General features: G+C 43.1%; 1 protein-coding gene across 1 annotated transcript; it reads right to left on the bottom strand.

Annotated features, from left to right (window-relative positions):
- Positions 1 to 8,057: 8,057 nt before the first annotated feature.
- On the bottom strand, positions 8,058 to 12,546 carry LOC147269090 (uncharacterized). Its single transcript, XM_086193813.1, has 4 exons — positions 12,418 to 12,546; positions 11,929 to 12,029; positions 11,663 to 11,815; positions 8,058 to 11,231 (listed from the first exon to the last, which is right to left on the bottom strand). Exons 1-4 carry the CDS (start codon positions 12,427 to 12,429, stop codon positions 9,545 to 9,547), a joined length of 1,953 nt encoding a protein of 650 aa, XP_086049939.1. The 5' UTR covers positions 12,430 to 12,546; the 3' UTR covers positions 8,058 to 9,544.
- Positions 12,547 to 12,855: the final 309 nt, after the last annotated feature.

Here is a 12,855-nt window from a genome sequence, read left to right as displayed (position 1 = left end):
AGACATGCTATATTGATATGAATCGCTTACCATCACTATTAATAAGCCTATAAATATCAGCGTCAATGTCAGCCATTATGTAGAAGGCCCTCACTTGAATAACGCAGCATGTACTTACCTTAAATATCTTAAATGGGCCTGTCAACTGCATTGTAGCCCAGTCGCTCAAATAATCACGAAGCTGTTTAATCTCTCCTGAGTCTCCCGTGTCCATCCATTGCCAAAAAAGGTTGAAATTACTTTAAAAATTATAATGATTCATATAGTAAAAATTACCTAGTCTGAGTCATACTGTTACTTCTTGTTAGGGTTATCACTAGTATTGTCATTATTAACTCACATAAACCCTTCCCAAGACGACATGTGATTCCAATCATAAAATATCTACATTGGTTAATCCTGCCAAGAAAACCATGCAAGTCATGATGGTAGCTTCTAATTTTCTAAGCATTTAGTCTAGACAAGTAGCTCACTGGCGTAAGGCTAGCTTAAGTCTTGGTAAACTTCATTCATCATTCATTTCTAAAGCGCTGTTAGGAGTTTTTTAGAGCCTGATATGAACAAATATGATATGACTATTAAATCATCAGCTCCCACACCCTCCTCTGTTTTTTTGGTCAGGGGGAAAATGCATTTCTTTGTGCCCCATTCTTGCTATGCAGCTAATGTTGATTGTTGATAATTTATTAAAGCTGAAAATTGATCTCTGATATTCGCTTTGCTATGTGTATCACTGGATAAGTCATGGTTAATGATAGCAAACACGGCGCCCATTGAACACGTGGCCGCCTCTCAACCAATGCCATGACAGAATCGTTCTTGAACGTTCAAACCCCAAGTTGCCCGAACTGTATATACAGCTCTGCACTTTTCATCATTATAGCACCACCTGGTGGTTCCAGGAAGTAAGTCTGATACAACAAACATCATTTGATCTACATCCCTGTTGTCTTCATGTGATGTACAGCAACATCATACATAGGGTGTGTTTTCTGGTTGCACCCAGTGGATACAGGAGGTGATATTGGCACCAAAGTGATGTGATGCATTAGTCTGCTCCTTAACGCAGAGTCAGGTATCACCTACTTCCCTGTCCCTCTGGGTGGGTGCGGAAGGAGCAAAGGCCAACTCAACTCACAACTCACTGATGCAGCTTTTGAACAAAAGTTTGCTTTTTTGGAATTACGCAGTCCCACACTGAGTTCTAGCTGTGGGCTTCACATCCTGTTGACCACAGGTCATGTGACCAAGAGATTTCAAATCACTACCAGGTATTAATACTAACCAGGAAAAATAAGACAATTGTCCTCTTTTTTTAATTTTTAATTTTTTTTAATTTTTAATTTTTTTTCATTCTTTATTTTTTTTTTAAATGTAGTCAGACGGTCTCCACTTCTAAACTAGTTTAGTTTTTCAACAGAAACCCTTTTATATCCCTTCTAATGCTGTGCTGAGGGGGCTCAAGCATGGTCTCCTTCGTACCGTCAAGGTCGCCTTCCACCAACCCTCTCACGCTGCCAAAGTTGATCTGTTAACAGCATTCTCAAGTTTGCATTATACCTGTCATTTTTACCATGACTTTCCTAGTTGTTCTGGTAGGCATACATCACTCTTGAACTCCTGAATTGTGTTCATTATAAATCGTTATAACTCCACTGAATCAGAGCGAAATCACCCTCTTTCCACCGATAAGAAAGAAACCTGTCTGAGCTTGCATTAACACAAAAATGCATAGGTGAAAAAACTGATCAGCAAGGTGGTGCAGTGGTTAGCACTGTCGCCTCAAAGCAAGAAGGTTCCCGTTTTACTTCATCTGATTTTTTTCTTCTCAGTCCATTCGTGCCCCCTCATCGCTACTCTACGGATGCGGTAAACGTTCCTCAGGCCCCCAAACCTTGCGTCACTAGCTGCATGCAGATCCCTGTTGGGAGTGTTGGTCAGAGGACAGATTTCCTCAGACCAATACCACAATTGGCACCTGTGGGAAAAAAAAAAAGCAGCCATGGAACTCCCAGACCCATTTCTCACCATCTCGCTCCATATAACCGTCTACTGCTTTTGAAGCAGTCTTAATAGAGATTCTTTTTTTCAGCGAGCGCTACCCACTCATAACTTCACCACTGGACGGAAACATTTGAGTTTGTTTTGGATCGACGTCTGCAGTCGTCAGATGGAAGGTATGGCTGGAGTGTTTTCATCCAGGAAATTGGGAAACACTTTCATGCACACCGAGGCTATGGTAATGCAGCTAAAAGGTTCCACACGCATTTTGTCTATAAACCCCAACATGCTTGGATCGCTGCAATTTGCATATCAACGAATCCTATAAATGCAGGCAGTCTTGGTTAGGGGCTCTGGCCAGCCTCCTCCTTTGTTTGTTTTTGTTCAATTGCAGTCTCTGATAACATCTTCGCACTGCTCCCGCTGTAAAACAATATTATAAATATAGTTAATATATTTTCAAGGATTTTTGGATGGGTTCAGCATGACCTAAAATATAGTAATAAATATTTAAAAGATGACTCATAAGAAAATCACTTCTTCCTCTTCTGACATGCACTCCAAGTCCCGCTTTTATTTGACAAAAACATGAAAAAGAAATGGTTCTAAATGTCAGAATCAATAAAGTTTTTCCAAATAAATACCACCCAAATCAAATGAGGGAGCTGAATTTGACCAGGATTCAATGAACGGGTATGATAACATCATATCCTGTTATTTAAACATAGCGGCGTGAGGACAAGGTTTCACATACCAATTCCTGTTTCATTTACCTTATTTTCATTTCCATTATTTACCTACATGTTCCTCCATCAGCTTGGGATCTCAGGATGCCGGAACAGATCTAGTTTGAATATTTTCATTGTTTTCCTCAAAGCGTGTGGATTTAATGTGGTACAGTATTTTTATTTTATTGAGATGGTGACATCTTATAGTACCTGGGTGTTCACCTGAACAACAAACAGGACTGGTCAGACAAAACCTTGGCCATCTACACCAAGGGTCAGAGGTAGGGTTGCCAACCGTCCCGTATCAGCCGGGACGCCCCGTATTTTGGGTGCACCCCTTTTAGCTTAAATATGGGGTGTCCCAGCTAATACGGGACGGTTGGCAACCCTAGTCAGAGCAGACTCTACCTGCTCAGGAAGATGAGGTCCTCTGGAGTGCGGGGGGCACTCTTGAGAACCTTCTATGATACAGTGGTGGCATCACCCATCTTTTATGGGGTGGTCTGCTGGGGCAGCAGCATAGCAGCTGCAGACAAGAAGAGACTTGACAAACTGATTAAGAAGGCCAGATCTGTCCTGCGATGCCCCCTGGACCCAGTGGATGTGGTGCGATAGAGGAGAATGATGGCCAAGCTGTCATCTCTGTTGAGTACTGACCTCTCCATGCACACCACCCTGACAGCACTGGAGAGCTCCTTCACTAACAGGCTCCTCACCCTAAGTGAGTGAAGGAGAGGTTCCGCAGGTGCTTCCTACCTGCAGCTGTCAGACGACAACAAGCACTGCTCCCAATAGCCACCCCTACCAGACCCTGGACAGTCTTTTTACACTGTGCTGTGCAATACTTAACATAGTACTGTGCAATAGCCAACACTTATGCTAATATTTACTGTTGTACATAGTGTATTATTGTAGTTTTTTTTATAGTTTCTGCAATTTATTGCTCTTGTTCTTTTGCCCCTGCTACTTCTCTATTTCTGCTGCTGTAACAGTACCAATTTCCCAACTGAGGGACAAATAAAGGTCTATCTTATCTTAAATTAAGATTTAATCATAAACACTCATCAAGATAGACAGCTCTCTCTACCCTGTTGCTGTTGAGTAGTATTTGACATTGGTCGCAGTATGCATATTCAGGTTCTATCTGTCTGTAGACCCATAGACTCAGACTGTTTACTGACATAGGGATTTAAGCAGGAAAAGTGTTTTTTTTCGTCTTATCTTCATCCTCTCCGCACCTGTTAAAGACATGCCTATGATTTTGTGATTTAACGAACTATACAGGTCCGTTTAACAGGCCTGTATAGTTCACAAACAGACCGTCTGTGTGTGTAGGCCATCAGATGCCATTATTCCTCACATTACATGTTTTACGATCTGATGTTTACGATTTGGTGATTTAATAAACTATATGACACAGAGGTCTGTTTATGTGTGTCGGCCATCAGACGCTATTATCTCAGAGGTTTTACGATCTGTGCGTCTACCTCCTTACCATGTAAAGCCCTGAAGGTTGACCTTAGGTTGTTAAAGGTTCCTAAAGTTTAAAAAGTTAGGGTCATTGCTTAATTTGTAAATCATAAGGTGCCAGAACGCTAAGTACATATGACAGCTCAGGGGTGAGAGAGGGGCACAGGTCCCTTAACATATACAGAAAACATACAAATGCCCACTTGCCATGATGTGGGACTTACGAGCCTCCTTTTGATGCCCACATCACCACAGGTGGGACTTAAGAGTCTAAAGTAAGCAATTAGTTTCTCAACAGGTCCAACTTTCAAAACAAACAAAAAAACAGCTCACAATAAATCACACAAATCTTCCATTATTACTATTACGGTATTTAAAGATTGGCACGGCAGGGTCAGGCTCAGATAGTGGTTGTAGCCAAATGTGCCAGGTACCCCAGAGACAGAACAAGGTTTTTCAGTCCAACAAAAAGGTTATTTACTTGAGGAATGGGGAGGGTGCTGACCGAGGCAGTAATGGGGAAATATCCAAGGAGGGGTGTGAGGGAAGAGGGTCCAGGAGGCAGTGGGGAGCTTAGAACGACGACGGGACACTGGGATTACGGAGGGAGCCTGAAACACGGAAGAACAGGATTAAACAGAAGAAACTTAAATGAAGGCAGTAAAACTAACACTCACAAATATACTAAATGCTATGAGAGACACAGCCGGCTAAACTGACCACACTAGTCAACATTCAAGTGACGGGCGCCCCTTCTCAGCCTCCTCTTATACCCAGTCAGTCCTGATGAAGATGAGGAGCAGCTGGGCTGATTGGCATTGCCAGCAGCTGTGCTGGGCTGACTGGCTGCTGGCTGCTGGGCAGCCCCAACAGGCGGTCTATTATTGGACAGTATGCTCACCATTTAGTTGTCCAAGACACCCCACATCACGTTAGACCCGGCTTGGCTAGCTGGAGGTGAACCTGGCTAGCTGTGGTGGTGCTCGCCTCCTGCTGCAGCCGATTTTGATCGTCAACATGATTGCTGCAGCTTCCCTCGTCGCCGCTTGTGGAGGCCTTTCTGACTCGTCTGAAGCGTCATGCGACTCTTCCTTCTTTTTGAAAAAACAGCAAATTTAACTGTCTTGTTGACATGTTGGCGTTGAAATAGTAGCTGTTTATTTCCTCTCTGTTTGCTCCTCAAAGACAGCGAATTTCGAAAGGTTATTTGTGTATGTCAGGGGCGTGGTTTGTTGGCATCAGCGCATCAACAGATCTCCGACTCTTTCAAATGACATTGAGTCTTAATAAACAACATGAAATTCTAAGGATTTGGTCTGTAAATTTATCTGTGCACATTATTGTTGTATTTTAAACATTTTTAAAACATTTTCATATTTCCTTTTAATACAAGAGGTACCGGATCTGCCCAAATAATTACCGGAACACAAGGAGGCCAAAATTCAGAGGTGCCGGATCTTGTCGGAGGATCCGACTCGAATTAACCCCTGGTTAGGGTCTGGTCATATCCTGATAAGCTGGAAAGGAGAAGCGCCAGGGAAAAGCATCGGAAGCCGGGAAAAGTATGGGAAAAATATGAAGGACCCGCCATCATGACGTAGCCATACCTCACTAGATCAGAAAAAAACACCCAAGGAAAACCATGGGAAAGAGGAGGATTCAAGGTATAGCCCACTCATGGCATGGCAACATGTCACTGGATGACTTCAGGTCAACAAGCTTTATACTCTCTCTCCAGTCCCAGCTCCATCACGGGATCTTTCTGTGTGAGTCTCCATGTTCTCCCTGTTCCTGTGTGGGTTCTCTCTGGTACTCCAGCTTCCTCCCACAGTCCAAAGACATCAAGAGGGGACGAGGCTGATTGATACTCTAAATTGACTGTAGGTGTGACTGTGAGTGTGAATGGTTGTCTGTCTCTATGTGTTGGTCCTGTGATGGACTGGTGACCTGTCCAGGGTGAACCCCACCTCTCACCTGAAGGCTGCTGGGATAGGTTCCAGCCCCCCCCCCCCCCCGTGACCTTTAATAGGAAAACTGGAAGAGAATGAATGGATGGACAGATTTAATCAGTCTAACATGAGTAACAAAAAAAATCTTGAATTACTACATTTGGGCTGCATGCCCCTGAGAACTGTACCGGTCACCTTGACCTTTATATAAATTTCGGACAATAAGCTGCTACTTTTTTCCCCTCCTTTGAACTCTGCGGTTTATACAGCTAATCTATGTTTTTTTTTTCCAGCTAACGGCCACTAGGGGGGCTTTTTTGGTTTTGAGAGCGACGAAGGACAGACTAGGAGAGTGGCTGAAGAAGCCCTCCTGAGGCTGTTCCTTTCCGACACTGAAGATGAGGACTTTGGTGGTTTTAGTACGCAGGAAGAACAAAGATGAGGATGGTTGACTGACTTTTCTTGTTACAGCTGCGTTGCTGGATTGATGGATTAATAGATTAATGGACTGGACTTTTCTGGTTGGCAGGTTATATTTTAAGCAGATGTTCCTGCACCTTTCGGCCCACTGCCATGTTACACGCACTTTTAAAAAATGCATTTAATTTAGGCATTGCCTCGTCAAGCGCTGTAAGCTTTGTTTTTGGTACGTGTGCTGAGAGCACACCATTTATTTCTGCACAGTAAATACGTTTCAAATGCTGTGAAAGTTTGTGTGTCTGAAACGCTGTGTCGTGATACAGTACAGTTTACACAGCATGGTACATGTTCCGTACTATTGCACTAAATGGTAACACTTGAATAAGTTATGCATATATGCAACTTGTTGTTTGTAGGAAATGTTAATAAATGGGAAGCTTCCCCAAACAACCATCTCTTTCCTGACAATCCCCTCTGTGCACGAACCCTTGCATATGGTAATTAAACATTGAAACACCTGCAGCTTATAGTCCAGTGCGGCTTGTATATGTACACATTTGGTTTTTTTTCCCTAAATTTCGCTGGTGCGGCTTATATTCAGGTGCACGGAAATTGCGATGCAAAGACGCTTCCCATTAATAGCAGCAGACTATACAGCCACAAGAAATAAAGATTCAGCGCAAATCTAAGTTGCTGCTATTATCTCAGTTATATGTGCAAGTATGTAACATGCACTTGTGTTTTTATTAGTGTAAAAAAAGGGGTATTACGAAATGTACCAAAATAAAAAAATGACCAAATAAAATTCAAAGATGCACAAAATAAAAATCAATGTAAAAAAAAAAAAAAACAATGCGAAGCAGCACCGCTTACGCTGATGATTTTTGACTTTCTCACCTAGTGTATACACATATTACAAGAACAAGAACACTGTAGCAACGCCAGAGAAGAAGAAGCGAAAGTAGCTGACGCTCCTTCATCAAACAAATTGGTTGTGTGGACTTATTTTGGCTTCCCATGTAAAAGACCAGGTAACGATGAGACGGTTGTGGATAAAACAAAAACCGTGTGCAAACTGTCGGTACACAACAAGAAGCAATAACTTGTATGTCTGCATATTAAGGAAGAAAATAAAGAATATTCGATTTTTGCATTCCTGATTTTTCCATCCATCGTCATCTTCCGCTTATTCCTTACTAGTAAGGGTCGCGGGGGGGCTGGAGCCTATCCCAGCATCTACGGGCGAGATTCACCCTGGACAGGTCACCAGTCCATCTCAGGGCCAACACATAGAGACAGACAACCATTCACACTCACAGTCACACCTACAGTCAATTTAGAGAATCCAATCAGCCTCGTCCCAAATTGCATGTCTTTGGATGGTGGGAGGAAGCCGGAGTACCCGGAGAGAACCCACGCAGGCACGGGGAGAACATGCAAACTCCACACAGAAAGATCACGCGCCCAAGCCGGGACTCGAACGTGGAACCTTCTTGCTGTGAGGCCACAGTGCTGACCACTGCATCACCGTGCAGCCATTCCTGATTTTTGATTTTCTTAAATCTTTATTTCATATTGTGAATATTTCGTATCATTTCGTGAGTTGACCATTTCATTGCATCCCTAGTAAGAAGATTTTAGAAAATGTCCTTTTATATAGCTACTTCACCTGTTCAAACAATTAAAGGTAATGTGGAGGTGGTGGTAAAATCAATGAAACTTAGACACTATTTATTCTTTATGGAGGTAAATTTAGGAAATTGGGTTGGAAAACTTGGAAAACACTGATCCAAACCACTTCAAGCTAGGCCCTGAGACAGTCAACATAGGTTTTACAACTTTTCACGATATTCCATTGAATTTTTTGTGGAAGTAATTAATGATTTGAAAAGAAACGCTAACCACCATTAACTTCCAAATAGTAGAACTTATGTTAGTCAAACAATCATAAAACTACTGGAGATGTATGATATTGTTTTTAAGGGGTTAGGGTTAGGTTAGGGGGTCGGTTAGGTGGTCACTACTCAACATGCTGATATTTTTACAACTGATTTGGCTAATAAATGACATCCAACAAATGCTGATAACAGTAAAAAATAAAATACATATTTATATGTACTTATGTACGTATGCATACTGAATGTACTCACTGAAAAAAAAGTGAACATGAATTTGATCAATTAATGTTTATGTCTTTAATAATCCCAAAAATCAAATTCATTTGGTGATATTCCCTTATCATTAATAACAGGTGATCTAATATCGAGATGAAGTGGCTCGAGCATCTGGTCGGGATCCTTCCCGGACACCTCCCTAGAGGTGTTCAGGTTATGTCCAAACGGCAGGAGGCCTCGGGAAAAACCCAGGACCGAGTCTGTGTCTCTCAGCTGGCCTGGGAACACCTCAGGATCCCCTGTTAAGACCTGGACAAAGTAGCCAGGGAGAGGGAAGTCTGGGTCTCTCTGCTTAGGCTGCTGCCCCTGTGACCCAACCCGGTAAGCGGAAGAAAATGAATGGATGGGTGGATGGAATCAATTCGCTTATATCCCCATGCCTTAAAAAATATTGAAATGACTACCATCTGGATTTTGACCTGACCCCACCATAGATATTGGAACTAATGTTAAAAATACATAATATCAAGGATGCTATGGGGTGGAGCAGCCTGAGTTCGGTCTGTCAGAATCGATCCAGAAAAATATCATTTAAAAAATCCATTCATGGGGCAGCATGGCTCAGAGGTGGAGTGGCCGTCCAGTGACCTCCTTTTATCTATATCCCCAAATCCTAAACCCAAGTACCCTCGTGGGTGCATTGTTCTTCTCCAACGTTTAGAGCTGCAAAGGTAATTCCAAGTTGTTAAAGTCATCAAAAATCTCTGTCTCTGCAACGATTTGCCCACATTTTGGCTCTGGGATCAGGAGTCAGCCCATACACCAGGTTTCACCTAGTCTTGTTGTCATCCTCTTTGAGGCCTCAGCAGAACCACTTCCTGAGAATTCTGCAAATGAATGTAGGCCTCTTGGTGGTGTCAGGGTGGCCCTGTTTTGTTCCAGAACCCAGGGTTGCTCCAGTAGCCGAAGGGACTTGACTGGCGGGGCAGATTTTTGAGTTCTTTTTGAAAAGTCTCCTCATTTTTTCAAGAAAGCTGAGCTGCTTGGGCATCTGCAGCTGGGCTTTCAAGGCCCTGGCAACAGCTTTGGTAAAGGCCACGTTATCTGATGTCAAGGCAGCCTGCAAAAGCTCCTTGGATCCGAACTCCTGACAGAGCCTCTTGTACACGGGAATGTGCACGTCAGAAGTGGTCTGAGGGATTTTGGAACCAGTTTCTGCCACGGTAGCTGTGATCAGACTCTCCAACATCCCATTAAAGCTCAGAGGCAATAAAAAAATTTTAGAGGACCGAGTAATGCGCCTCAGCAACTTCAAGAGAAGCAAAGCAAGAAAGAATTTCTCCGCACGTGACAGCTCCACTTCAGGACTAGGAGGAGCGGAGCAACTTGAGTCATCCTTCCTCGTGCCACAGTCCTCATTGGCATGATGGGGAGTACCAGGACAAGGGGATTTAGTATCCTTTACGCTCATGGCCCATTTTTCAGGACTGGGAGTACCAGTGCAACTGAGCGCTAAATCCTCTATGTTTGTGTCATCGTTTGCAGGACTGGGAGTACCAGTGCAACTGAGCGCTAAATCTTCTATGTTTGTGTCATCGTTTGCAGGAAAGGGAGTACCAGTGCAACTGAGCGCTAAATCCTCTATGTTTGTGTCATCGTTTGCAGGAAAGGGAGTACCAGTGCAACTGAGCGCTAAATCCTCTATGTTTGTGTCATCGTTTGCAGGAAAGGGAGTACCAGTGCAACTGAGCGCTAAATCCTCTATGTTTGTGTCATCGTTTGCAGGAAAGGGAGTACCAGTGCAACTGAGCGCTAAATCCTCTATGTTTGTGTCATCGTTTGCAGGAAAGGGAGTACCAGTGCAACTGAGCGCTAAATCCTCTATGTTTGTGTCATCGTTTGCAGGAAAGGGAGTACCAGCAAAGATGAATGTAGTACTCTCTGTGTCTGTGTCCTCATTTGCAGGACAAGGATCATCTTCTGAACCAGAGTCCTCCCTAGCAAAACAGGAGGTGCCACCGGACAAGAAAGCTGAACTCTCTGAATCTGAGTCTGTGCCTGAGTACGAGTCTGTGTTTGAGTCTGAGTCTGAGTCGCTGCTGGTTTCATCACTGTCTAAGCGCTCACTGACAATGAAGGGAGTACCACAGTAAAGGAATTTTGTACTCTTGGTGTCATCGTCCTCAAAGACAAGACCAGTTGGATGAGGCTGACAGTCTTGCAAATCTGCTTGTATTTGAGGTGCCTTCATTCCTAGCGTGCGCTCCCTCATTAGTTGCACAGTTTGGTTAATAATATCCAATAACTTTGCTGCATGACATGTGTCAGTCTCAGCCAACATATCTGACTGTACGTTACAGGCAAACATTGTAGCCAGATTGGTGTTCACTCTCGTTGTCACCTCCTCTGCAACCATCTCCATGAGTCGTTTGGAGTGGACACTTTCGTTGTCTCTGACTGCTAGCGCCAGTTCAATAGCTGGACAAAGAGAATCCCCAAGGGTGGCTTGGATGTCTTCCTCTGTCACACTGTGATAGTTGCGCTCCATCCTTAAAAAAAAAAACAGACAGTCATTAGTCAGTTGATCTTCCTCCTGCAGTGGAATTCAAACATATCCCCCTTATATCACTTAAATGAAATTAATTTTATATCCTGGGTTTGAACGGAGCTCATAAATTAGGACTCTGACAGCTGATTACTCAGACCAGAAGTTACTGGTAAATCGTTAACCAGATCATCGATGGAAAGCAGCATCTACGCTATTGCTGTGCTCAGACCAGTAACTGTAATTTTTTTGGCCAGACCCAGGAACCGATGCTAGCATAGAAAAGTTCCAGGTTCTTACTGGGTGACTAAGTGGGAAGGGAACATGCATCAAAGCCAGAAATTAAAAGTGTGTGAGCCTCTGGGAGGTTTATAAGCTGGGCGCGACACAATAATGCCGTCTGCGAAGAAACTCCAAATATCAGACCCAACTTACATGTCACAGCTTGTATCCAGGCGCACTTGAGGTACAACAACATCCAAAACAGCAGTGGTGGTCAAATCCAAGATCTTCTCCCACATGCTGAGCAGGATGGGGTTGCATGTAGGATTTATATCAGCGGTACAAACTACCATTTGCATCCAGTCCCTGCAGGAAACCATAAGGAATGGTTAGGCAGAGCACACATTTACTTGCACATTTTCAGTATATAGACATCATTTCTGCTGCTTTGCTTGATGGTTTGAAATCTTTTTACTCACTGTTCGGTAATTTGTTGAAAATATTCCTCAAAATGTGGCTCAAAGAAGTCTGGCATGAGCACTGGCACGTCCAAGTCACTGCACCGCAGCTCTCCAAAGCTCTTTGACAAAGAAAGAAAAAAGAATGTCTATCATTCAATCTGTAAGATAACATGTACGACATAGAAGCTCGCAAGCAGGTCTGCTAATTGTGTTTCGAGCCAGAAACAGATCAACTTGTGAGGAGCCATGTTTTGGTTGACATTTTGGGCGGATATAAAAATGCTGCTGTAAACAACATCTGTTATTTGGTTGTTGTGGCTGATGAATGGTTGTCAGTTGGGGTTCTCAACTTCTATCATTTCTTAACGTCCAACCTCTTAGGATTGCTAGCCCGATCATATATCATTCTATATTGTTTTATCACAACTGAAACCAACAGGAGGTGGAAACCCCCAGTCTTGCACATTTCTACGTGTTCTCGTGTGAATCCAAGTGTTATTTTCTTACCGCGAAATCCATCTCAACACTTATTTTCCTCAGACGGTTTAAAACACTTGAGTTTTTTAACGTTTGATTACGGGGAAATGTTTGTTTCAAGGTATTGAATTTCTGTTGAGATTCTTTTTCAAGGTCAGAGGAATTGTAGTCGATTTCATTTCATTGGGTCTCAAACTTCAAAATTCAGTCAATGTCAGTGAAGATCACAGGATCACAGGATCACTGATCAAAAGCAGAAGAATCTGGCTGGCATTCATGTTTGGTTCATGAACACTGAACACTGGAATCACACTGTTGTGACATCATCACATGACCAGTTTTTCCACCCCCTCAGACAGCAGGCACTACACAGTCTGAGATCAAAGAGAGATGAAAGTCTGAACTCAGAGATCAGAGTCATAGTTTTAAAATCAGACCCCAAGATCAAAATCAAACCATTCAAAAACG

The sequence above is a fragment of the Aulostomus chinensis genome, chromosome 2 (genome assembly GCF_037954235.1).
Source record: "Aulostomus chinensis isolate RoL2024-O1b breed Wild chromosome 2, RoL_Achi_v1.0, whole genome shotgun sequence".
NCBI classification, from domain to species: domain Eukaryota; kingdom Metazoa; phylum Chordata; class Actinopteri; order Syngnathiformes; family Aulostomidae; genus Aulostomus; species Aulostomus chinensis.
Note: the sequence above shows the minus strand (reverse complement) of the source record. Positions and strands in the feature narration are given on the sequence as shown.